Raw genomic sequence first — 23,791 nt, forward strand, 5'->3', positions numbered from 1 at the left:
GAATTTTATTTATTAGTTCTCTCATTATGGAAAAGCGGTCATTAGTGATCTGCTTTTGCAATATCAGTTACTTACGGACACAAACAGGTGTCGTTCCAGACCACTGATGGTCTTGTTGGCAGATTCTGACAGATGTGCCGATCAGGCGATATCCCAGCATGCACTGGTACACCACTGTGTCGCGGTAGCTTGAGCCATCACCGCTAATGTGGCCATTTACGATAGGACTTGGAGAGTCACAGTGGCCAGCTAGGAGGGAAAAAAGCCATTATATCAGAATACAACCTCAAAAGATTCATGTGAAATACGGAAGGAAAAGGTCACATTTAACATTCGTGTATTTATTTCAGTTTAATTTGTTGACCTTGTGGAATAAATTTCTTTGAAGAGAAAAAAATAGTGACACATTCTTTCTTTGCATGTGCCACATCCAGGCTGAAACACAATAAAATCACTTTATATATTATTGAATCAGTGTGATAGAAATTCATCAGAAGAAGATAATTTGAGTTAACTGGAGCATGTGAACAGATTATCTTGTTTTTGGTTCACTCAATTTTCAATTATCTCATCTCGACACGCATAGCAACTAACTGTGTGGTCAGAAGTATTGAAACACCTTGCTGTTATACCTAAGCAAAGTCAACACACAGCTTTGCAGGCACAGCAGGGAAGACTTTCTAAAATATGTTGGAGCGTGTCTGCGGATGTTTTGTCTATTCATCCAGAAAAACAAAGGTCACTGATGTTGGACCTTTGTGAGTGCCTGTCTCACGATCTTTATTCCTTTTCATCACAAATGTTTTTTGAAGGAAGGCTTCTTTCACATCAGACTCAGCCTTTGTGGATCTTGCTTTGTGTACTGGGAGCAGAAATATGCCTTGCACAATTTCTTGGTAAAATGAAGAATTATGATTGAGCGCTATATGGGTAGGTGGATGAAATCTCCAAATTGTGAACTGGGATAGGCTCCAGCTCACTTGTGACCCCAATCAGGACACGTAGTAAAGAAAATGAATGGCGATATAATTCAAACTAGATTTATTGAGACTTACCGAGACACCTGGTTTCAGAACCACTCCACAGCCCATTGGCTCCACATTCTCTGACATGTGATCCCACCAAAGTATAGCCATGGTTACACATAAAGATTGCAGTTGCACCAAATGTGGTCAGAGTTCCAAGTTTGGTGCCGAATGGCGGAGAAGGAAGAGCTCCACAGGACAAGACTGCAAAGCAAAATTCAAGTTTAATATTGACAATAGAAAATAAAATACTATAATAAAGAACGTGGCAATTAAATTATTCATTTAACAATGTGGTGTATTAAACTTTTGGAATGTAAGGCATAATGAAATACAACTATAATTCCAAGAGGAACAACAGAACAAAACAAACAATAAAATGTTTTAAATCGTTTCCTGCAGTGTCCTGTGGACCCACAAAACTGTTGTCCGACTTTCATAGCACTATTGATTATTTGACTTACTTCTGCATGTTGCCGGGTCATCCGACCCCTCCCACGTCCCATTGGCAAGGCAGCGTAGTGTTCGATGTCCCGCTCCGAAAGAGAACCCCGCTGAACATTCCAGCATGGCCAATGAGCCAAATTCTCCCAAGGTCCCAGAGAGCAGACGGTAGGTCATGTGATCAGACAAAGCACCCTCAATGCTGGGACAGTGGATGGCTGGGAAATAGTACATGTAAGGTCATGAGAGCTGAATTAATGAAGAGCACACTTAATGATGGTGGCTGAAGCTTAGCCTTTGAGGACTTTACAGGATTAGCTCTAATAACAAGGTGACTGGTTCAAGACCAAAAATGTCAAATTGAGTATTTATTTGCACGTTGAAATACATGGAAAAAAAACAGCCACGTCACTCTCCATCTTGCTCTCTAATCACAAAAAGGTAACACTTACAGAGACACCTTGGGGGTGAGGCAGAATTACTCCAGCTGCCATCCTCCAAACACACTGCTGTGGCTGGTAGACTGGGGTCAAGGTAATATCCGTGTTTACAGTGGTAGGTCACCTGACTGCCCACATTGTAATGGTAGGCGTAGAAGCTGCCATTGCCCGGTGACTGGGGGATCCCGCAGGAGATAGCTGTCAATCACAAATAAAAGTGTTATGGAGATGCTCATTTTATTCATCATAACGAAACGTTAAGGATTTGCTGAGGATAAACAAATGTACCATATGCTTGTGAGTATTGCTTGTTTATATGTGTTGCTCCACTGGTTGTGTTCAAATATCTATTGCTTTAAGGCAGTGACACTGATGCTATTCATTAGTCTGTTTAGGATGTTTTGAAAAGTTTGTCCGTATTAACCTAAATAGACTATTAAGGCAAAAGATCTTGAAAAAATTGAAAATCGGGTCACTCGTGTCTTATATCGAGGCACTACTGTTTTGAGACATGCTTATTATAGTACCTTGACAGAAAGGTGAAAGTGTGTCCCACTGGAATAACCCATTAGGGTGGAGTCTACAGGTGGAATTCATTGAGCCAACCAGACGGTAACCATGGTTACAGAAGAACTGGAGTCTGCTGCCTGGGCGGAGTTTGGTTCGGTTGACAACACCTCCATTCGCTGGCGGATCATTAATGCTACAGTATGCAGCTGGGGAGACATTGAGAGAGTAAAAACAAAGAAAAAATTTGTGCAAAAAGCAAACTTTTTTTAGGGTGGGAGGAGTGCTTCTCCCACACACAACAACAAAGTGAGTCACTAATCATTATTTCCATGTCGGATAGTTATCTTATGCACAAGTATCTTACGTCAGCTTCATTTAAATGACTCATGTGGCCTTTTGTCTTGCACTAACATCATCTGTTTGAAAATGCATCTGATCTCTCTGTGGCTCATGTTATACAACCAACATTGTTAGGGCTATTGAGGACAAGGGTTTCAAGGGGCTTACTTACACCAATTATGCCACTGTATGAGAAACAAAATTGGAAACATTTCAGAAGTGGAGTAGTTAATTACAGTTCATTTTTAAAATGTGGTAACATTCGATAGACGTCCATTTTCAATAGGTAGCGGTCATTATGTTGTGCTATTCCAACTCCAAACTACATTGTGAAAATAATTGTAATTTTGTGGTTAAGTACGGTAACATTATTAACAATTGAAAGAAACCCAGTGGGATGAAATCCTTTCCACCATATATTCAAAATATAAATACCAAGTAATGTGCACTTGCACTTATCATTCAGGTCACGTTTATAAATCAAACACACACACACAAACACACAATGTATATAACGCATAATTTACTGAAATGTATGGTGTGCATGTACCCGAGTATCTTATCTTGAATCCTTTCTTGTTGGTTGCATGGTCAGTGGACCAGCGTAGGTAAAGCTGATTGGTTTTGGAGGTGAAGTTGAGTTGAGATGAATGATTTCCACTGAGAGCCACAAGCAAAGGGCTCTGTCCTGAGGACCCTGCAAGGAGCGCATGAATAAAACATACGGTAAAGCTGTGTACATAGTCAACCCTACATTTTCAGATTGCATGGATAACTGATGGATAACATGATTTGTTTTTCACCTAGGTAGTTGTTCCATTACTCGCATAGTCATCCTATATTAATAATGATAATGATAAGACTTCTGCAGGATTGTGCAAACAAATAGATGATGCAAGCCTGAAAATATGTTCAAATTCTATATTATGTCTTCGTGCGTGTGTGTTGCTGCATTTTTAATGACAAATTCATCCAACTGTGGTGAACACCTACTAATGTTTCATTCTTATTAAGAACACAAAGATGCAAAATGTGACTTTTTTGGCCTAAACAAAAATGGCATATTTGCATTTGTTTGTGTGTGTTCCATGTGTGAGACAGTGTACCGTCAAAAATTTCCAGCTCGTCAAATTGCTTCTCACTGTGGAACATCTCAACGTAGATATTGATGATGTAACCTGAGAGACAAGACGCTCATTAAACTATAAACACATTAAGCAAATTCCACCAGACAACATTAGGCATGTCTGAGTTTTCTAATGTGATTCAATACATATCAAAAGGAGGATTATTCAGTCAGCCTGTTCATCATTACGGTTAGAGAACTGTGCTTCACATTTATTTAGCAACATGATAAGGGACAAAAAATGGAAAAATTCTCAGTGATAAAGTGCCCGTCAACATCACTGCAAACTACAACCATAATGAAGAACATTAATGCAAAACTGAGCAGTTTTATCAATTGCAAGGGCGGAATGTACTGGATCTCATTGAATACAAGAGTAGCTAATGACATGGCATGGGATTGTTAAGCTATAGCCAAGTGTACCTGGAAGCATGCGAAGTAGCCAGGAGCAGGTCTGGCTGTTGGGGTAATTGCTGGGGAACATAGGACTCAAAATGACTCCCGATGATGAAGACCTCTCCTCATTGGCTGGACACTGGGCTGGAGGGCGAAACATGCATGTTATAAACCGTATGAAGAGGAAAAACGTTATTGTGCAAACTACACCTCAAAGCGACACAGTGAGTTTTCTTATTGTATTCAAGGTTGTTTTTCCGTTTACATGTCCACTCATATTAACGTGTTAACGATAACTGTTTACACTGGATGCGTAATAATCAAACAGAGTGTTCATTCTTTTCAATCCATTCAGCAGCCTTGAGTACAAGCAAGAAATAAACAGAACATACTGCCCCATCTCTAAGTGTGATGGGAATAAACACTTTCACATGAAGAGAAGGAGAACTCTAATTGTGCCAAAGGAGCACTTAAATTGCATGATGTTACGGTAAGAGCACAGTCTTCTATCTATTAAACACAATGGGCAGAGCGATGACAAAGGCTGATCCTCTCGGCGGCGCCGCATCTGCTGTGAGAGAAATAAATGCAACAGCTCACTCTTTTCACAGATTCCACAAAGAGCCTCAAATTCATTTCCAGAGAAGATGTACTGATGATGCTTACAAGCAAGTGTTGAGACACTGAGGTTACTACGTTGGCTAAATTATTTAAAAAGAAAAGATTAAACAAGATCAATCAATCTATATATGAAAATATAAACAGCTTTTTTTTAGCAAACATGATACTGAGATGAACAGTGTGTAAACTAAGAGGAATGTTTTCCCCCCGGATGCATTTTTTTGACAGGTTTAGCATTTTGAGCGTAAAAGCTAGTATATTCAACTTTTTGGGGGGGGGACAAGAAATATGTTATTTTCACATACAATGATAGATTGTATGTAAATATTTACACGTTTCTGTCCCAGATGATGACAAAACTGAGAAAAGTGTTGACTCACCTCCTACTTGCAATAAAAAATGTAAATACTTTTTCCCCACATACTTCAGTTTTTTAATGCCCTAGTCTATTTACTTTAATTCAGTAAAACTAAAACTTTAATTTATTTCACTAGATTTTGACCATAATACATCAAGTTCAAAGGAGTATACGTATATCGTCAAAAAGATATCGTGAGGACAAGTATTGCAAGAATAACTTCAGCAGACATTGTCGTTTTTGTCATATATTGAATCATGACATTAAGCCTCAGTTTGGCTGTTTGTAATTCTTCCTTAGGAACAAACACAAACAATTATGCAATCACAAATCTAAACTCGTAAAAATTATGATTTTGATATTTTGTATTTTCTTTTTTTACAGGTCCTCAAGCACACATTTATTCTCACGATATTTCATCTTTACACGTGGATCTCTGATGGATTCTGCCTTACCTTGACATGTTGGCGGTGGCGCCTCAAACAGTAAATGGGAGTTGAGCGTACACATGAGCTCTGCCTTCCCAACGAGTGTGTATCCAGGGAGACAACGATAAGCCACAATATCGCCTATGGCGTGGAGAAAATGAATTATTAAAAAAATAAGAATAATAATCAGTCACTCACTATACATAATTGATTGAGAAGCACAAATTTTCAAAATGATAAATACTGAATAGTGGCCTCAGGTCTTACAATAAATGTTTCTGTGGTTTGCTGCATTTACTGTTCTATTGATGAAAGTTTGCTTTTTTTTTTTTTGCATTGCATCTTGCAAAGCTGCTGCTACACTTGATGTTGATGGTATGATGTTCCTCTCTCATATTGTTAAAAAAGTACATCTGTCAACTGATATCTCTTTTGACTATCAAGTACGTGATCATTTTTATATATGATTTTTATAAATCAAATCTATAGACTTTTCTAAGCAATATATTTTGGTCGGTTTTAATGCTTTTTTTTCCTGTTTACTGAAAGATGATAACATATTTTACTGTAAAATACAAAAATTTTTATACTTCTGACAGGGACAATTGATGGTTGCTGTCTGTTTAAAATTACACCTATGGTTGAATTGAAAGGTCACATAGGCTGAAAAGCAGGAGGCAGTGAGTGCATTATATAACATAGTGGTGAGGGAAAATAGAGGCCTTGACAAGTGATTACTTACCTGAAAATTGATGTTTTTCAAAGCCCCAGCACATATTCAACCACAATGAAAATATTTTCTTTATTTGAGGTGGCGGTTATGTTGTTAGGGATTTCCAGGTTATCTTTATCGTAGGATCATTTTGGAATGTAGACTATAATGATTAACCAATCTTGTCTTGCTCTCACAACGCAGTAAAATAAAGTGGTTGCATTCTCTGCTTGATTGACCAGCTGCAGAGGAAGCAATCAAAGTTGCTCTGTTTCCCACAACATTCATAAAACACCCCCTGCTCTGATTTGACCAGAGGCCGGGGGTTCACCAAACCTGTCCACTCTCACCCCCACTCTGTTTCTCCTAATAAATATGCCCTTGCAGGAGGGAGAGTTTTAGACCTCCATTCGAACATCGCTGCACGCACAGCGACGAATGGACTCTCCACCTGCAGGTGTCTAAAAGGACTTACTTGTCTCCCGTGTGGTTCTTGCAAAATAAGTTGGAGTGAGCGAATCTCTAACATATGTCATTGTATGTGAATGACAATGCATTTCAAAAAAGGCAATATTCAGAAAATATAATATGAAAGCAATTGATTAATTTTTCACCTTGGTTCCCCCTCAAACTTCACTAACATCAAGTGATCATACACAGTATTCTGCATTATTACCTATTAGAAATTCTTCATCCTCATAGATTATTTCAGCGTTCTCCACAACAGGAGGAGGAGGGCATTTCTTCAGACGGTAGGCTATAAAGAAAAAGTATATATTTATATAATATAGTTTGATTAAATATAGAATATTGCAAAAAATGCATTTGCATATTTGCAATTTTATCTGATGCCTTTGTGCCAGCAACAGTTCCAAGAAGTTAGCTATTCATATAAGAGCTTCGTTTTATGAGCTATGCAATACAAACATGGCCCATGGCCAGTCTAATTTCCTTTTATAAGAAAACTTAAGGGTTTAAAATTAGATATTGTTTTGAAAAACAATATGCTCATGTACCATGGAAGTTGAGAATGAAGAATCCTCCGGTGGAAAAGTCCGAATGAAAGCGGATCAGAACCTTGGAGCTGGAACTGTAGGCTGACTCTAACGCTGTGTTGCCGCTGAAGACTCCCAGCTGAGGACTGGATGCATCTGGACCATCCCTGCATGAGGACAAGTGAGAGTACAGACGTGTGACAATGAAAGAAAAAAAAAATTAAAATTGACTGTATAAGCACAAGCTTTCCTGGACATCTGGTGTTTGTGACAGGAAAAATGTGATTTTAACGATTAATATTTATACTCAGTCTTCTATCACTCAGTGTGAACAAGTCGAGCCCTTAAAATCACAAGATGACACGATAATTAAGTATGACCAGATGCTCTTTTAGTATTATTACCGCCTCTGACATAACTTTAATTTGCTGCCATTTGCTGTCTAATTTCAAGAATATATTTATTGTTTTGCAATTAAACAAGGCCCATCTTGTTCTGAAGCGGAAATAAAAAGAGAATAAATGAGAAGCATTTATATACGGTAGTTTGTGCTCATTTAGGTCTGGGGTGGCCCTGATTTATATTTTGTCACCTTTGTTTGCTTTTTCACCCTTTTGCAAACAAGTTCATTGAACAAAGCTGTTGGATTAAAGGCTTAACTTAGCTCATTAAAAATTGAATGTTGTTCAAAGGTTACATTTTCTAAAGTTCCTAAATGCACCTTTTTGTTTTTAATGAGCGTGCATTTGGATTAAACAAGGCTTGTAAAATTTTAATTCAATAAGTGTGCCTGGAATCTCTTGGCTGCTCAATAATTCAAGGTCTTCCGTAGGTGTTGAAACTCTTTTAGTGAATCAAAATGTACTGTTTGTCTATTTAAGCACAAATTGAATACAGAATGTTGAGTGTTTCTTATTTTTCAGCCTGAAACTCACACAACTACAGTTTTTATTAACCAAGCACCCGCGCCACCTTTTTATTTTATACAATTTGATTTAAAATATTCTTTGGTGGCTGGTATCTATAATTCATGCTTAATTTTGAAAAGTGCATATATTCTCCTTTAACTCAATAAAATCCTGCACTTAGCTGGAGCAGGCTGTTTATATCTTTTATCAAAGCGTATCTTCCGTTGAGTGCATGGTATCAGCTTCTGAGCAATATATATATATATATATATATATATATATATATATATATATATATATATATATATATATATATATATATATAGCTCAGTTCATATTGTAGTTTAAGCAATTGCCATACATTAATGAGAGCGTAAGATGAATGTGTCTCCATAAATAAACTGATGTCCTTGCTGGCTAGCAAAATGTATGTATATGTGAGGATTTGGAATTGTGACAAGAATGTTCATTGTAAGGAGAGATTCAAAAGTGATATATCAGCGTAACATTACCATATTGCAATATATCATACATGCCATCTTTTCTGGCCCGGAAGATAGCAAAGTGGAGTATCACAGTCTAAAGCTCCCCCTCCCACTAAGCGGTGAACAATTGCGAGTCTTTTCCAAGGTGGCAAATGTTGCGTTGTTGTCAGGGTTCGTTCAAGGTCGCAAAAGTTCCAAACAAAGCCCCAGTATCTTACTAAATAAGGGATGATCAATCAAACAATTGAGTATGGAGAAAAGTTACTATGGATCATCATGATAAAGGATGATCAATTAAACAATTGAGTGTGGAGAAAAGTTACTATGGATCATCACGAGTGTAAAGGTAATATTTACTTGGCGCCATTAACGGGTGATTGGAACCATAATTTTTCATTGGTATATAGAACAACGGCCTACAGCGCTCCAAAATATCCGAATTCACCTGGAATCAACAGCTAGAGAAGTGGTAAAGGTTCAAACAGGACAATGATTTTAAAAACAATCAAAATTTGGAATAGATCAAGCGGGCTAGTATTTATTAAGCCTCTGCAATTATCATCCTGAAACCTCCACCATGAAATAAGGATCGATCAAAAAGTTAATAAAAGTCCAACATGAATATTACTTTCCTGCCCATGGTAAAAGTTTAGAAACTTCTCATTACAACTGTGTGGACTTAAAAAAAATAATCTCCAAGTATCTTCCAATGCAGGGAATGGGGTGGTGCTGTCGTTCATCAGCAGGCAAAACAACAGGGAAAGTTTGGCAACATCCCCTGACATTTGGATACAGTGCCACCGTTCCCCGGGAGTTAATGGGCATGCTGAGCCGAAAAGCAGCAAGGGCAAATAAGTGAGATATTAAGAACATAGCAATGTGCAAGACGCGGCATTCAGCACTATGATTAATGAGAACATGGAACAAAAGAGGAATGGCGAAGAGGGGAGCTGGAATAGATGCTAAAAAAAGGACTTGCATGAGAAGCAGTATTAAGTTTCAAAAGCTTTTTTTTAACACAATGTGCTTGCATAAATTGAGTCAAACCCTCCTTATATAACACAGTTGGAAGGCAACATGTTTTGCATTTAACCCCGTTCCAATATGTGTTATCATTAACGTACCTTTAACATCACTTGGAAATCATTAACATGCTAAACACTGTCAGCTAATGCTAATCTTTGCGTTCAACAGAACTCGATGCGCAAAGTCACCACTCACTAAGCAAGCGGTACCTGGTGCCTGTTACCTCACTTGTTTTATTTTGGTCTCAGTGATTCACGAGAAGACCTGATAAAGAGAAACCAAAGAGTCCGACAGTATCTTCAACACAGCGGTGGATCATTAAGAATTGCAAACATACAACTTTGATTTGTCCCTTTAGAGGCCATGAGAAATGTTTTGGATGCATCATTAAATGCAACCTCGAGCAATTTTTTTTTGTTTTTTTTTGTTTATTGCACTCTTAGGGCAGGGGAAAAGCCTGCATAGACAATAGATTTGTTTCAATGTTATTTCAAAAAGCCTTGTTGGCATCCAATAACCCATTCCTGATTATGTCATTTCATTATTTATCATTGGCACAACCAAATTAAGGACAGTAAAGCAACTAGCAAGTAGGTGACTCAAAAGAAAGTTCCCATCTTTTGACAAGCTGATTTACTCCAAAATGTATTGAATTGAATATAGATTGAGCTTTGCATTTGTTTTTGTCAAATATCGCATTGTAAATGATATTTATTTTGCAACAGTACAAGGTCAGAAAGGGATTTTCGACATGTCAGTGCAGTGGGCAGTGTTACGTGAGCACTAGTATCACCTTAATCCCCGTTCAACTGTTGACTCACTTGGTTGTGGGCTTCTCCTAACATGTACCAATAGACTCTGAAGGGCAGCAAAATTGAAAGCAAGTGCTCACCGATTGCATTGCCTTCAATTTCAACTGCTCGCTTTACAGCTTGACTCTTAAGCCTTCAAATTAAATGCTTAAACCAGTTCCACTTGATTTTTAGCTTCACTCAAAATAAATTCTATAACATGCTGCCAACAAGTAACTAGTAAGTGAGAATATTGTCCGGAGGTGACCCGATCTTTTCAGATGCAGCCCAGTCCCACTGGATTTGGTAACTCCGTCTCCAGTACGCCTTTCATTACATTCCCCACTCCTGACTGAATCTGATCATTACGACCAGAGTTACCCAGACTCCCTGGGCTCTTGGGCTCAGTCGGGGCCGGTCCACTGAGTCAGATTAAATTGGTCAGTGGTCCCATTGTAAATGCATTACTCTCCCACTACCTGTATCACAATCTTAGCCCCACATTGAATCCCATTATAACTACAGTAGAGCCAGGGTGTGCATAAACTAGAGTATGCACCGGGAGGCTATGAAGTTGGGATCCCTGCAAATCCACCAAAAAACAACCACTACAATGAGACTCATATACTCGCAGCTATAAAATGTAATACACTTGCACCTGTAATGAGCTGTCGAAAAAAAAAAAAAAATCCGTGTGTCATAGAGCTGCAGTGCATCACGCTGAAAGACTGTCACATAAATAGTAATATGTTTTTGGAAGTCAGTATGGTGCGCCACTGCAAATACACAAGCATAGACAACTATAAATGTATGTCCGTAGATGAAAAGGAGTACATTGTATTTGTACATTCCAGCGGGTTTAGACTTACCATACGGCAATGTAATCAGTGACAGGCTCAGTCTGCAACAAGGTAAAGTTGATGTAAACTCCATGTCCATGGGGAACGGCGATGAGCCAGCTACAGTCTTGGGAGTTAGGGTATTCATTGGGGTACTGAGGCGAATAAATGGTCCCATTTTCAGCTGTGACATTGTAGCCACAGGGAGCTGCAAAGGCAGTCATAAAAGATTATTTATTTGGAACTGTCCTTTAGTTCCAAATAAAACATTTTAAAACATTCCGGACCTTCAGAACTTGATAGAAACAGGCTAAAATTAAAATTTGGTTTATTGTGAAGAATTCATTTTTTGATTTAAATAATTGATTGATATTCCTCCATCAATGCCCAAAAGTAAACAAAAGACATACAAGATTTTGTTCTCACCCTCGCAACGTGGAAATGGGTGGTTCCACTTCCGGTTAGTCCCATGCACACATGTGAGGACCGGGTGTCCGATCAAAACGTAGCCGGGATAGCACAAGAATGTTATTGACCGGCCAGCACTGTAGTCACTGTTGATGATGTCACCATTGGTAAAAGGGGAAGGGTCCAGGCAGTTTTGAAGTTGATAAGCTAAAAGCAGACATTACTGTAAATTAGTACATACACTTTATTACAACACATTTAAATCTATTTCATATGACCAATGATATCCAAACACGATGTGATGGAATAACCAATTCAGTAAGAAAAATTGGATCAAAATCATTTCTGAGTGATGGGAGTAGCATTCATTTGCATCATGGGCTTCAAGAACAAGACTGGTCTATTTTGGGCATGCAACATTAAAAGTCATTAATAACAACAGGCGTGATTAATGAGAAAATTGTCTAGACTAAGTAAATGTGTTGAATAATGGAAGAGAGTTTTGCAGCACTGTAACCAGTTGAAAGATGTGTACTGGCACACGTGTGCTGCCATTTAGTATTTGCTCAACATTTACAAATCCAGATGGAAAGTGTCTCAAGGGATACTTCAGAATGACAGGACTCAGTTCCTGTGGGCCACAGCTCAACTTAGTCAAAAAAAAAAAAAAAAAAAAAACACTCACGCATGGTTGTTTTTTTTTCTTCCATGACCACGCCCATAATTCTAAATGTTAGGGGTTCTTTTGTTTTGTTTTTTAGGATGGCTTACTTGGTTTCAACCACAAACAATGGTCATAAAACATTGTGTTATGGAACTACAAAAAATATTTTTAAAGCCACATCTGTGACGAAACCAATTTTTGGCCACTTTGGTGTTTACCACATTTACATATGTATGTCACTCTTCCGGCAACAAATGTCGGTCTTCCATGGAGCTAGAATACGATGATGCCTAAGGTTTGGCGTCGCTTTAAACTAAAAAAAAATGACAAAAATAAAATTTTTGTTATTACTGCAAAGTGAAGTTGGAGGGGATTAGAGACAGGATCAAAGGACATGTGATATATCTATCTATCTCTGATTTCTATCTATCTAATTTTCCCTAGTATTATCCAAACATTAATATAGTTCTGTACAAAATCTTATATCTCCCTGTCTTGTAGGGATAGTTAGTCTACTCTCTGTATAGACCATAGGCGTTCACAGGGACATGAATCAGAGTGACAGGACTTGACCGGTGCAAATTCAGGTCAAAACAGGGGCAATTATCTCATGCATGTAAATGTAGGTGGACTTGTGTGTCCTTTAGCAAGTCAGGTTACGCCGCCAGTGACATGTTTTGTGTTTTTGATGGGAGCCGCTTGACGGTATGAGTAAAGTAGACAAGATGTCAGCCTCTCATGGGGGCTTTGCTAACGCGCCATCCTTTTTTAATAATTACACCAAAGCCATAAGGTTGCACACTTAAAACAGCTTAAACCATCATACTCTTTGTTAGTTGGCAATGGCCACTGTATTTGGGTGGTAAATCATAATCTGTACCGTGCACTGAAGCACTTTTTTATTTCATCATTTAAGCAACTTGAAATGATTAAACCAAATGAGACCAGAGACAAACCAGAGTTGAGGAAAATCAAGCAGATGTTCAAATCTGTTTGGTTTGTCGCTTTCAATGAAAAAAATAGGTCACTTTCTGACTGGAAGTGATTCATGACAATGAAAAGTTCATTCACCTTGATAAGTGAGTTTGAAGCCCATCCTGTTCTTGGAATGGTCACTGTAGAAGTGAATGATGGTCTGGTGGGTGGTACTTAGAAGAGACGGTGGCACTTGCGAACCAGTGAATTGTCCAATAAGAGACGAGCTGTGCTGTGGTCCCGACCGCACTTCGAGGAAGTCGTGGTTGTCTTCAGAGGAAAAGTTTTGGAATTGAATATGGGCTCCTGCGATAAACATAATAAAAATGTTAATATTGTTTTTTTCATTTTACACTCAAGGAAACACTTGTGCTCACTGTTAAATTACTTAGCACTTTGATTTAATAGTGTAAGAGCAAGCACATTTCTTGCGCATATTCCAAGCCTACAACCAGATGTTATCAATGTCAAATTTAAAACACAACACATCACACGCTTGCCTCTAATTAAACACACGATAAGGTTTTTAATAAACCGTGTGTCACTCTCAGTAATGTTGTGCTGTAAACGACACCAGCAGATGTACTGACATTGCCTGATCGTCTTCAGGAATTATCCTTCGGTGCATAATACTTACCATATCCTGTTGGCAAGATGATTTGCCAGGTGCAGTCCAGGTTGCCGGGGTAGTTGCCGGGGAAACCCGGACTCAAGATCACTCCAGTGACCTCAGACAATACCCCGCCACAACGGGCTGACAGGATGAGAGAAAGGCTTGCGTTAACGATACTTCACATGCGCTTCAAGACAATATTAAATGATGAAAAACACCAGTAAAAAGAAAAGACACAGACTAAAGTCACATCTTTTGTTTGGTTGGTCATTATCGTCCTTCCAGTAGTGATTTTAATTATATTATGAAGTGACCCAATAAATATTTGTGTATGGCAAATATTGAGAAAGAGACAACAATTGCGAGTCTAAGAGTGATACTTCTCCGTTCAGGGGGGTTAAGATTGCTCTTTCATTAAAATGACAATTTTATTTCTTTACTATAAGAAAGAGATTATATTTTTCCCCAAACTTTTTTTTTTCTTGTAATATAACCACAATAACAATATTATGACCTGCCCATAATATTACTACTTAGTTTTTGTAATTTAATGTTTTAATTTTCCTCCCGCTTTGTTTTCTTTTTTTTCCCAGCATTACTCTTGAATGCCTTCATTCATCTGTGACATCAATGGACATTACAGAAAGAGGAACAATAATTTGTTTGCTGTATGTGGACGTTTACTTTTATAAGAAACGTATTTGGTTAGAAAATCACCTGTTTTGTCATATGATTACAATGTTGAAACACACATTGCAGCGAGAGGAGCAGGACGCCCGGCTAAGAATAGCTTGTACTGGAAAATGTCAGTTTTACATGAAATGAACCTGCTACAGACGTAAACCATCAGGGCCATAACACAAACAACAGTGGAACCAATTCATGAGTGAACATGTTCAAAAGCTTTGGGTTGCACCACAAAACTGCTTCTGTTGCCTCTCGTATGGTACTGTGAATCAATTAAAGAGTAACTTCACCCTCTTGTCGTGTTCATTGACTCCAGGTGGATGTTCATTGCAAAAATGTGTGCACCTTTTATAGAGCATACTAGTGTCTAAGTGTGCGTGCATGTGCATGTGCATGTACCTATACAAAGCGGAGGTGGGTAGTTCCATCTGCGCACAGTTCCAGGCATGCAGGAAATATGAGAATGGCCCTTGACAGGACAAAAAGTATTATATGGCAATTGTTTTGGTATGTTTTATTGTTATGTTTTGGGCTATAAGTGTTACCTGTAAGGTGTATCCAGGCTCACAGGTGAAGGCCACGACCTCATTGACCATGTATCTGTCTCCTGCTTTTATGCTGTTTGCTGGAATCATCGGCTCAGGACAGGTTGTCAGACCGACCGCTGCAAAAAATTTGAACGTAAATGAATGATTACTGATGCATGTATAGTTACAGTACATGACAGCAGTCGCACTAACGCCAACATTTCAACAATTCAATGTCTTAAATTAATCTTACCTAAGAAGCATGTTTTGGAATGTGGCACGTTTTAACCTGCATCCCATTGGTCATTTTCGCAAATGATAAAGGCTCCAGTTTATGCCTTTGAGTATACTGTTATTCTATATGTCTATCTGTGTTGCTGCACAGTTTTTGTTGCTTAACATTGCAACTATCAGCTATTCATTAGCCTGTCTATGGCATTTTCATCGCGTGTCAGCATTGAGCGAGTAGACAAGTAGACTTGTAGACTTCAAGGAAAAGTTTTTCTTCAATAAACAATGTGCACTTCTCTTTGTTTTAAGTTTAGTTTTTAAAATATATTTCAACTGCAAGTTGCAACAAACAGTTTGAAATCTCTTTTTGATGAATTACTCAGAAATTCTGTCTGCCAAACTGCTGCTTGTTGTGAAGCGAGTCAAGTTCACTGCTGCCATACATTGCTCATACTGTATCTCAAACGTTGGCTAACAAATCAAAGCAAAAAAATAAGAATAAAAATCTGATGCATGGCAGCTTGTATATAACCAAAATTTGTAGTATATTTATATTTACTTTTCTTTACTCTGCAGTTAATCAAAAAGCAGCAATCTCATTTCCAGACCAGTTGTTTGTATGACACATGATAAATGAGTCTTGTGATGATCAACATTATTCAACACTTATGTCTAAATTATAACACATTTTGATTAATTTTTCATGAAATACATGTGGCAGGTAAATATTACTAGATGCTCCTTGTGGTTGTTTTTTCTGTTCCTATCATTGACACCTAAGATTGGAGGAGTTTTTATAATACCTCTGGGATGGAGTGAAAGAAAATGGTAGTGTACACACACCCAACACAATTAAGGTTCAACACATTCAGGTTGACGGAGGCGAGCCTTTCATCAAGTAGCATTAGAAGAAACGGATCTGTGTGTATATACGTGTGTGCGTGTGTGTGTGTCTTCCATTTGTTTGTATGTTTCAATCCCAAACTTCTGCAGGAGACTGCCCTGGAGTAAGTGGTTACCATGGCAACACTGGGGTGGAAGACGAATAAAGAGGGAAGGGTAGAGAGAAGTGAATGTGTCTGTATGTGTTTGTGTGTCTGATCTTGTTTGTTCATCATCTACCTGCCTACCAGCAAAACAATGTGATCCCGAAGAGTGCGCACACTTATGCACACGCATCCACGCACACACGAATACACACAGATGCCTTGGAAGTGTATGCTGACATTTGGGAGTGCACTCTGCCTACATGCATTGGGAGGAGGGAACTTCTGTAAGATGAAGCACAAGTAAAAGAGCTGCATGCGACATTCACACTCAGTGCATTATTAGTTGGAGCGTCATGACAACTGATCAATGAAACTAGTCCATTTGGCCGACCATCCCTCTCGCTCCTTCTCTCCCTATGGAGAAATGTACTAAGCTGTGATACCATTTAAAATGCTGACAGCACGACAAAGCGAGCCTCTGTGGGCACACGGCAACAGCTAGACAGTGTCAGCATTTTAGTCAAAATTGACGAGATTTACTACAAAGAGGCTTCAGAGGGTGAAAAATGATGAGAATATTACTTGTCACACGTTCCTCCCCACTTATATAACGTACATCACGCGCTAGAGGCACATCAGCAACAGTGGTGGGCAATCTACAGATATTTGTGGCTTCATTTAATAGCTATTTCTCAGTGATTAGCGTAACTTCCTTGAATTCCGAAACAACCTACTCATTGAAGACAATCAGTCATTTCCGCATCCTCAAGCACAATGGGTGGAGCAACCTAAAAATGTGGGAATTTCCTGTAACCTTGCTGTGAAAATTCCCAATAATTTTAGCACATTTCCTGGTGCTGGTTTGAAGATTTGTTTGGAGGCGTGGGACAAGCATTACAGTCATAGTAATGTTGAGTTAGATAGCAAATAGTTTTTTAGTTTACATCTATGCAGTTGTCAAACACGTTAGAGCGAATCACCCGGTCTATGGCACAGGGAAACTTGGGCCATACCATTCTATGGAATTGCTCTACAAAAAAAATTCGAAGTGTGATAAGTCAACCCAGGGGCAGCCAACAAATGAAGTTAAAAATGACAGCAAGTTAGTCGCATAGACTAACAAATAGGTGAAGACAGCCCCCCCCACACACACAAATCCTTGCACATTCTCATAAGAGGAGACATGTTCATTGGTCTAGAAATGATTGTAAGCCAAAAGAACTACAATGACCTGAAAAGCACAGCCACGACCTAACAGGTGAGAGTAATTGTGTTTACTTTGTATGTGTGTGCATCACTAAGTCATGAAAGTGTCTATTCTTCCTGCGCGCTATATGACACAAGCATTTTGACAATCTCCGGGTTATGACTGTATGTTTTGTGGTCAAGTACCTGTATGTGTGTCTGTGTCCTAGTTCAGGTCACTGACTCTTGCTATTTCATGTTGAAGGTTTGCTTCGATGTGTCTGTGCGTGTGTTTGGGCGCATGAACCACTCCCTGTATTCAATCATGTTTTGTTTTCGATACATATATCATTTTGCTGGTGATCAATCATTCATTCCATAGATGTTGAACCTTTCAACTTACTTTTGTATTCAAGGTGAAAGCCTGCAGCCACAACGCTTATGTCACTCTGAAAGTGCAAGAGAAGCTGATTGGATGTAGAGTTAAGGAGGGCAGGAGGTGTAGTTCCTGTAAAAAAAATAGAACAATAATTTAAATGGATTAAGAATTACAAACAATTTATTTGGCTTAGGTGTACCTAATGATGTGACCGCTGAGTGTAGAAAAATGCATAAGCTATAAAAGTCTAGCCTTAAGAAGTCTTTACAACCCAAGTCCATCCGGGAATTACCAGGAAAGGAAGGTGAGTGACCTCTAACCCTCCACAGACCGCTAACAAGGAATTGTCCCGATATGAGGGAACCCTCATCAGACCTCACGCTCAGTAGCAAACATCAGATCACTGCGGTTAGATTGGGCAGCTCCCCAGTGTGCCTTGTGGAGAAGGGCACAGTCATTTGCGTGTCTTTGTGTGCGAGTGTGTGCTGCCCAGTAGGCGGCATTTTTCATGTGTGATAGGTATATGACAGGTATGTGCTTGGGGCAGGTCACAGGGGAAACACCGCTGGGAGATTGTAAAGGTTAGCTCATTCTTTACTCCTCCCTGTCCTCTCTCCCACCTTCGAGGCTTCACTCAAAGTACAAGTGAAGCTTCTTTGCTCTTTCTTCTCCTGCTCCCACCGCTCGCTGTCGCCACAGAGGAGGACTTCTTAACGCATCAAAAGGACATTTAAGATAATATCAGATTCCTTGGTATTACAACTCATCCATTATATATGACTGGTGAGCAGTGTTATGTGTGTGCATGTGTGTGCTCATAGATTAATATCTGTCATAGCTAATTCATCACATATACTCAGTGTTTGTGTGTGTGTGTGTGTGCATACAGCTTTAGTTTAGGAGCTGTCATATCCTATCTATCATAGACCTCAACCTGTGTGTGTGTGTGTGTGTGTGTGTGGGGGGCATTATTGTCATACCAGAAAATGACCCTAATTTAGGAGCCGTCATGTCTCCCCCATCGTAGATCTCCAGAGAATCCCAGTTGTGCTCCGTAGCAAATGTCATCACTTGAATCTAAACAACACATAATGAAAATAAAACATATTTTGCATCAAGTGTCTGTGCAGAGTCATTGTATAACTTTGGAAGCAGAAGTATTCTCGTGGCATTCTTGTCACGTTTTTTTTCCCTGCCTATTTTTATAGCAGCAATAACATTGTGGTGTGGCACCCAATGGCTGCCATGTAACTCAAATGCAGTCAGCCTCTACATATTCACCATTCAGCAATCACAAATTCCCCTATTCACGTTTATTTCTAATGTCATGTCAGGTCATATGATATAGAGAATGGTAGTAAAACAGTCGTGTTGGCCTGCTGTGGCACGTAAACAGACAGCAACACAGCACTGACCGCCCTTGGTATTTAACAAGGTCTGCACTTCAACATCTGCCCAGCAGTATTTCTCCACCATCTGAATATCTGGATGCAGAGTGCTGTTCACGTTCACCTCATTCGTCTTGTCAAAAGACGGGCACTTTACAACAGGATATCTAGTGGTTAGCACGTTGCTATAATGTTTGGATATAGGCGTCTTAGTTGGGTCGGAGTACTTAGTGCGCAAGCCAGGTGTTGGCTGCGATTGTGGCGTGAGTAGAAAGCTAAGTGGTTGGCAAGGGTTAGTGACTCATCGATTACAACCAATCATGATTATTTTTAGAATAACAACTATATCAACAACTTCTCTGAAACTTTGAACCCCCTATTGGGCATTATTAAATGACATTTATTTATTTCACTGGAATCTATGCTAGGTGAAAGAGTGCCAATATTTAGCGAATGTCTAATGTTAAAAGGGTTTAATCAGCTCTTCACCTGTATTCCGGCCCCTTCGCTGACATGGATTCTCCACAGACAGTTGAGACTGTTTGGGTATGGCTCCGGAAAGCCAGGAGACAATATGGTACCACGGCGCTCCGTCAGATTCCCACTGCACGGAACTGAAGAGAAGACCAAAATTACAGATATTTCAGTGCAGTTTATTAACCAAATAACTGAGAGAAATGACAGGCTGTTAGAAAATGATGGTAGCTGCAGCCAGAATAAAGTGTTGAAATGACTGTAACACAGAGCCAGAGGCAGAAAAAAAAAAGTGGCTCCATATGATTTAATAAACTGAAGTGACAATTAAAGCTGTTTGCAGCAGAAATAGATTGCATACAGACGTAGATTTTGTTGGACAGCATTAGTATTGAATGATGATTTAGCGCTTCGGAACAATTTTTAGTTAGAGATGGTGTAATGCCAGACGAATATGAGAGCCAATAAAAATGCAATAAAGTCACTTTTATGAAGTGAGTTATTAATTAACAAAAACTATAGGTTTATTTTTGAGGTTATAGTTTGCAATAGTACAAAATTGTATTGTATCATAAATGAATGGAGTTTTTGAGTGTTTGCTCAATTTGCCAGCTCTTGAATTTGCTGCGTCTTATGTCCGGTGAGGGTATATCTCAGTGGCTTACCGATACAGCTTGGCGTCGATGAATTCCACTGTGCCAGAGCACCTGGTACAGCCTGGCATCGGATCGCGCTGGATCCCTTCAGCAGATATCCCGGACTGCACTCGAAACGGACCACCGAGCCGGCTGAGAACTCTGAACCGATCCGCCGGCCGTAGCGAGGTTCTGGCACAGAGCTACACTGACTGTCGCTGGTCCTAGGCACAGCTTCAGTCGGCAGTCATTAAGAGTATTGGTTGGTGGAAGGATCACAAAAAAAATAATTCATTGAACCTCATCCACCATCAGTCCTCATGAGCACGTATTTGAAATGCTTTTAAGGAATTCAAATGATCACTCGTTCATCGTAAACGGTTTTGATAAAGAGGTATTTTACAAAGTGACCCTCGTGAGGATTAAGCAGTTTGGGAAATGGATGGATGGATTAAGTATCTGTGGTGTTTCATTTACAGATATTTCAAATCATAGAAATTTTTCATCTTTAGTTATTTCTACAGCTAAAGTAGAATACTATCTCCATCTCAGAATGATTAGTGTTGATGTTGCTTCATTTTGTCTTTTACTTGGATGTCCATTAGTTATCTGTTTAGCCATTCAAAGTGTAACTGCACCAAAGCAAGGACGGAGTCAGTCACTGTTAATTGCAACTTTCAAAGAAATAGATTTACATTAATGCGTTTGAATGATTCGTCCTTTTAACAACTCACCATTAATCTGACAGCACTCTCAAGCTGATTTTCTCATATACAATACAAATACACTTTTGATATTATTGGTGAATGAAGTGTTGAAAGAAGAGACTTTAGTCACATTACCTTGGTAGACAAAGTGAAAGCCCTTAGCTGGTTGGCCACTCTTGGCATTGAAGCGCAACATTATCTGATGGGATGTTGCCAAGGGTAATGTCTCCCCTGGGAAACACAAATAACACAAACCAAGCAATGGGGTTTTGAAGTTAAAATTTGTGGTTGATTTGCACAGTCTCAATAAGAATTTCCTGAGGAACATGAGTTTAAAAGACACTTCTTCATTTTTATAGTGCGGATGGATGGATGGATGGATGGATGGATGGATGGATGGATGGATGGATGGATGGATGGATGGATGGATGGATGGATGGATGGATGGATGGATGGATGGATGGATGGATGGATGGATGGATGGACGGATGGACGGACGCACGGATGGATTTGTTAAAGGCACACTCGACCTAAACATTTCCCACACTATTGTTGACAGCACAGATACAGTAGTTGGATTTTCAATCCATACTAATGTTATTGCTATGTACTATAATGACATTTGCTGTAGATGGATTGTTATGGAGAATGCAGGACAGTTCTGCTGCTTCCTCCACGGCCCCAACGAGGCATTCCTGTCGCTGATGCTGTCTCAAAGATAAGTTATAATAGATTCTCACTAAATACATCACTGCCGAATATACTGAGATAACAACTGCTGGTGCTATGATCTCACGGCCCCCAAGAGTGGCTTTCTTGCAGATAATTTCATTTTATTCTTCTTACAAAGATGTGATCAGGAACTCCTAAAGAGCATAACTTAACTAACCCTATCCTCACCTGAATGTGATCCCGCCAGAGAACTCAACAATCGAGAGTTCTCATTGGCACCATCGAATAGCTCCACCGAGTCGTTCATCGCAGTCTGGAAAATGGCAAACTGACCGAAAACAACTGGAAAGAAGGACGAGGGACAGACCAGAAAATCAAGAAAATGTTAAATACATGAGCGGATTTAGTGTTACGATTTTATGTATTTACAATTCAAGCATACCGAACTGCGGAGGCACTGTGATGTAGTAGGAACAAATTTGTCTAGAGGTGTAATTTAAAGGGTAGTTTGGAGACAAAACAACTCCCTCAGATCCACCATAGTGTCCACCACACGGTGCTGCAGAAACACAAGGAAAGATGATGTTAGAATTTGCAAGGTGGTAGAATTGTGTCAAATGCAAAGCCATAATGCAAACTCTTTTTAGATTGTTTGTAAATTACTTAGCAAGATTTTTAAAGGCCTGTTTCATTCTGCTATTAACACATTTAAGGTTGACGGTGAATCACTAACACTTGTTTGTTGCCTGCTTTTCACATATACATTGCTCTTTGGTTTACCTGCCAGTTTCACCTCTAAATATAAATGAAGGCTTCACGGATAAAAGTCAAATTCTTGCAGGTCAAATGTCAATTATGTAAATGTCTGGCATGATCCTCTCCTAGTTTTGACTGCTTATGAGTAAGACAACACATTCCCCACTAAGCTCTTTTTCATCTTGTTGATGCGTTGAATTGATACCTAAATAGCCCACTTCAATTTTGAAGGATTATGTTGAAAACTGCATTTTAATTCACTGCTGTTTTTTTTTCCCTGCAACCTCTACCTTCTGTGTGATCATCAAGATGATGCAAAACTCCTTCACCCAATGCCCGTGCTACATTTGCTGAAGGGTTGTAGCATCATATCAGCTCAGTGGCCTAGTAGTAGAGTGTCCGCCCTGAGACTGGAATGTTGTGGGTTCAAACCCCGGCCGGGTCATACCAAAGACTATGAAAATGGGACCCATTGCCTCCCTGCTTAGCACTCAGCCTTAACGGTTGGAATTGGGGGGTTAGATCACCAAATGATTCCCGAGCGCGGCACCGCTGCTGCTCACTGCTCCCCTCTCCCCCAGGGGATGGATCAAAATCACATGGGGATGGGTTAAATGCAGAGGACAAATTTCACCACACCCAGATGTGTGTGTGACGATGATCATTGGGACTTTAACTTTATCAGTAAAGCTAAATAAAGGTTAACATTGTATCCCTTCTAGGTTTGATATTGAGTATTCTGCTTAGTTTACCATATTTTGCGCAGGCTCCTGATGAAATTTCTCATCAACATCACGAAATAAGGGATCGTAAACTTACTACATATGTGTCTCGGCCAAAGCTTTAGAAAATATTTTGGAACCTGTTTTGGACAATCCCATTGCCACAGTAAATTGAAATGCTATGGACTTCATTCGCAAAATACTGTCGATATTGGTCACTGGCAGTAAAATGTAGCTACATTACTGAGTCAAATTCAGATTTTACACAGACTGCCAATACAATTGACTGACTGTGCTCATGAAAGTGATCCATATTCAATTTGGAGAAAAAAAAAT

At 39.3% G+C, this 23,791-nt stretch overlaps 1 protein-coding gene across 3 annotated transcripts in view; it reads right to left on the reverse strand.

The window, feature by feature from the left end:
* csmd1a (CUB and Sushi multiple domains 1a) overlaps window positions 1-23,791 on the reverse strand; it is a 286,478-nt gene that overhangs the window by 29,974 nt on the left and 232,713 nt on the right. For all 3 annotated transcript variants that reach the window (XM_049718437.2, XM_049718434.2, XM_049718435.1), the window contains 24 exons: window positions 22,420-22,536; window positions 22,206-22,319; window positions 21,441-21,536; window positions 20,629-20,832; window positions 19,979-20,103; window positions 19,082-19,178; window positions 18,126-18,230; window positions 15,336-15,454; window positions 15,190-15,259; window positions 14,128-14,244; window positions 13,587-13,796; window positions 11,870-12,058; window positions 11,474-11,651; window positions 7,416-7,561; window positions 7,076-7,156; window positions 5,715-5,828; window positions 4,308-4,424; window positions 3,865-3,936; window positions 3,309-3,455; window positions 2,437-2,625; window positions 1,922-2,107; window positions 1,490-1,687; window positions 1,056-1,229; window positions 76-249 (listed from right to left, as the gene is read on the reverse strand). In XM_049718437.2, the coding sequence (XP_049574394.1) occupies window positions 76-249; window positions 1,056-1,229; window positions 1,490-1,687; window positions 1,922-2,107; window positions 2,437-2,625; window positions 3,309-3,455; window positions 3,865-3,936; window positions 4,308-4,424; window positions 5,715-5,828; window positions 7,076-7,156; window positions 7,416-7,561; window positions 11,474-11,651; window positions 11,870-12,058; window positions 13,587-13,796; window positions 14,128-14,244; window positions 15,190-15,259; window positions 15,336-15,454; window positions 18,126-18,230; window positions 19,082-19,178; window positions 19,979-20,103; window positions 20,629-20,832; window positions 21,441-21,536; window positions 22,206-22,319; window positions 22,420-22,536 (3,339 nt within the window). The remainder of the gene's footprint in view (window positions 1-75; window positions 250-1,055; window positions 1,230-1,489; window positions 1,688-1,921; window positions 2,108-2,436; window positions 2,626-3,308; window positions 3,456-3,864; window positions 3,937-4,307; window positions 4,425-5,714; window positions 5,829-7,075; window positions 7,157-7,415; window positions 7,562-11,473; window positions 11,652-11,869; window positions 12,059-13,586; window positions 13,797-14,127; window positions 14,245-15,189; window positions 15,260-15,335; window positions 15,455-18,125; window positions 18,231-19,081; window positions 19,179-19,978; window positions 20,104-20,628; window positions 20,833-21,440; window positions 21,537-22,205; window positions 22,320-22,419; window positions 22,537-23,791) is intronic.

Source organism: Syngnathus scovelli, chromosome 4 (assembly GCF_024217435.2).
Source record: "Syngnathus scovelli strain Florida chromosome 4, RoL_Ssco_1.2, whole genome shotgun sequence".
Lineage (NCBI taxonomy): Eukaryota > Metazoa > Chordata > Actinopteri > Syngnathiformes > Syngnathidae > Syngnathus > Syngnathus scovelli.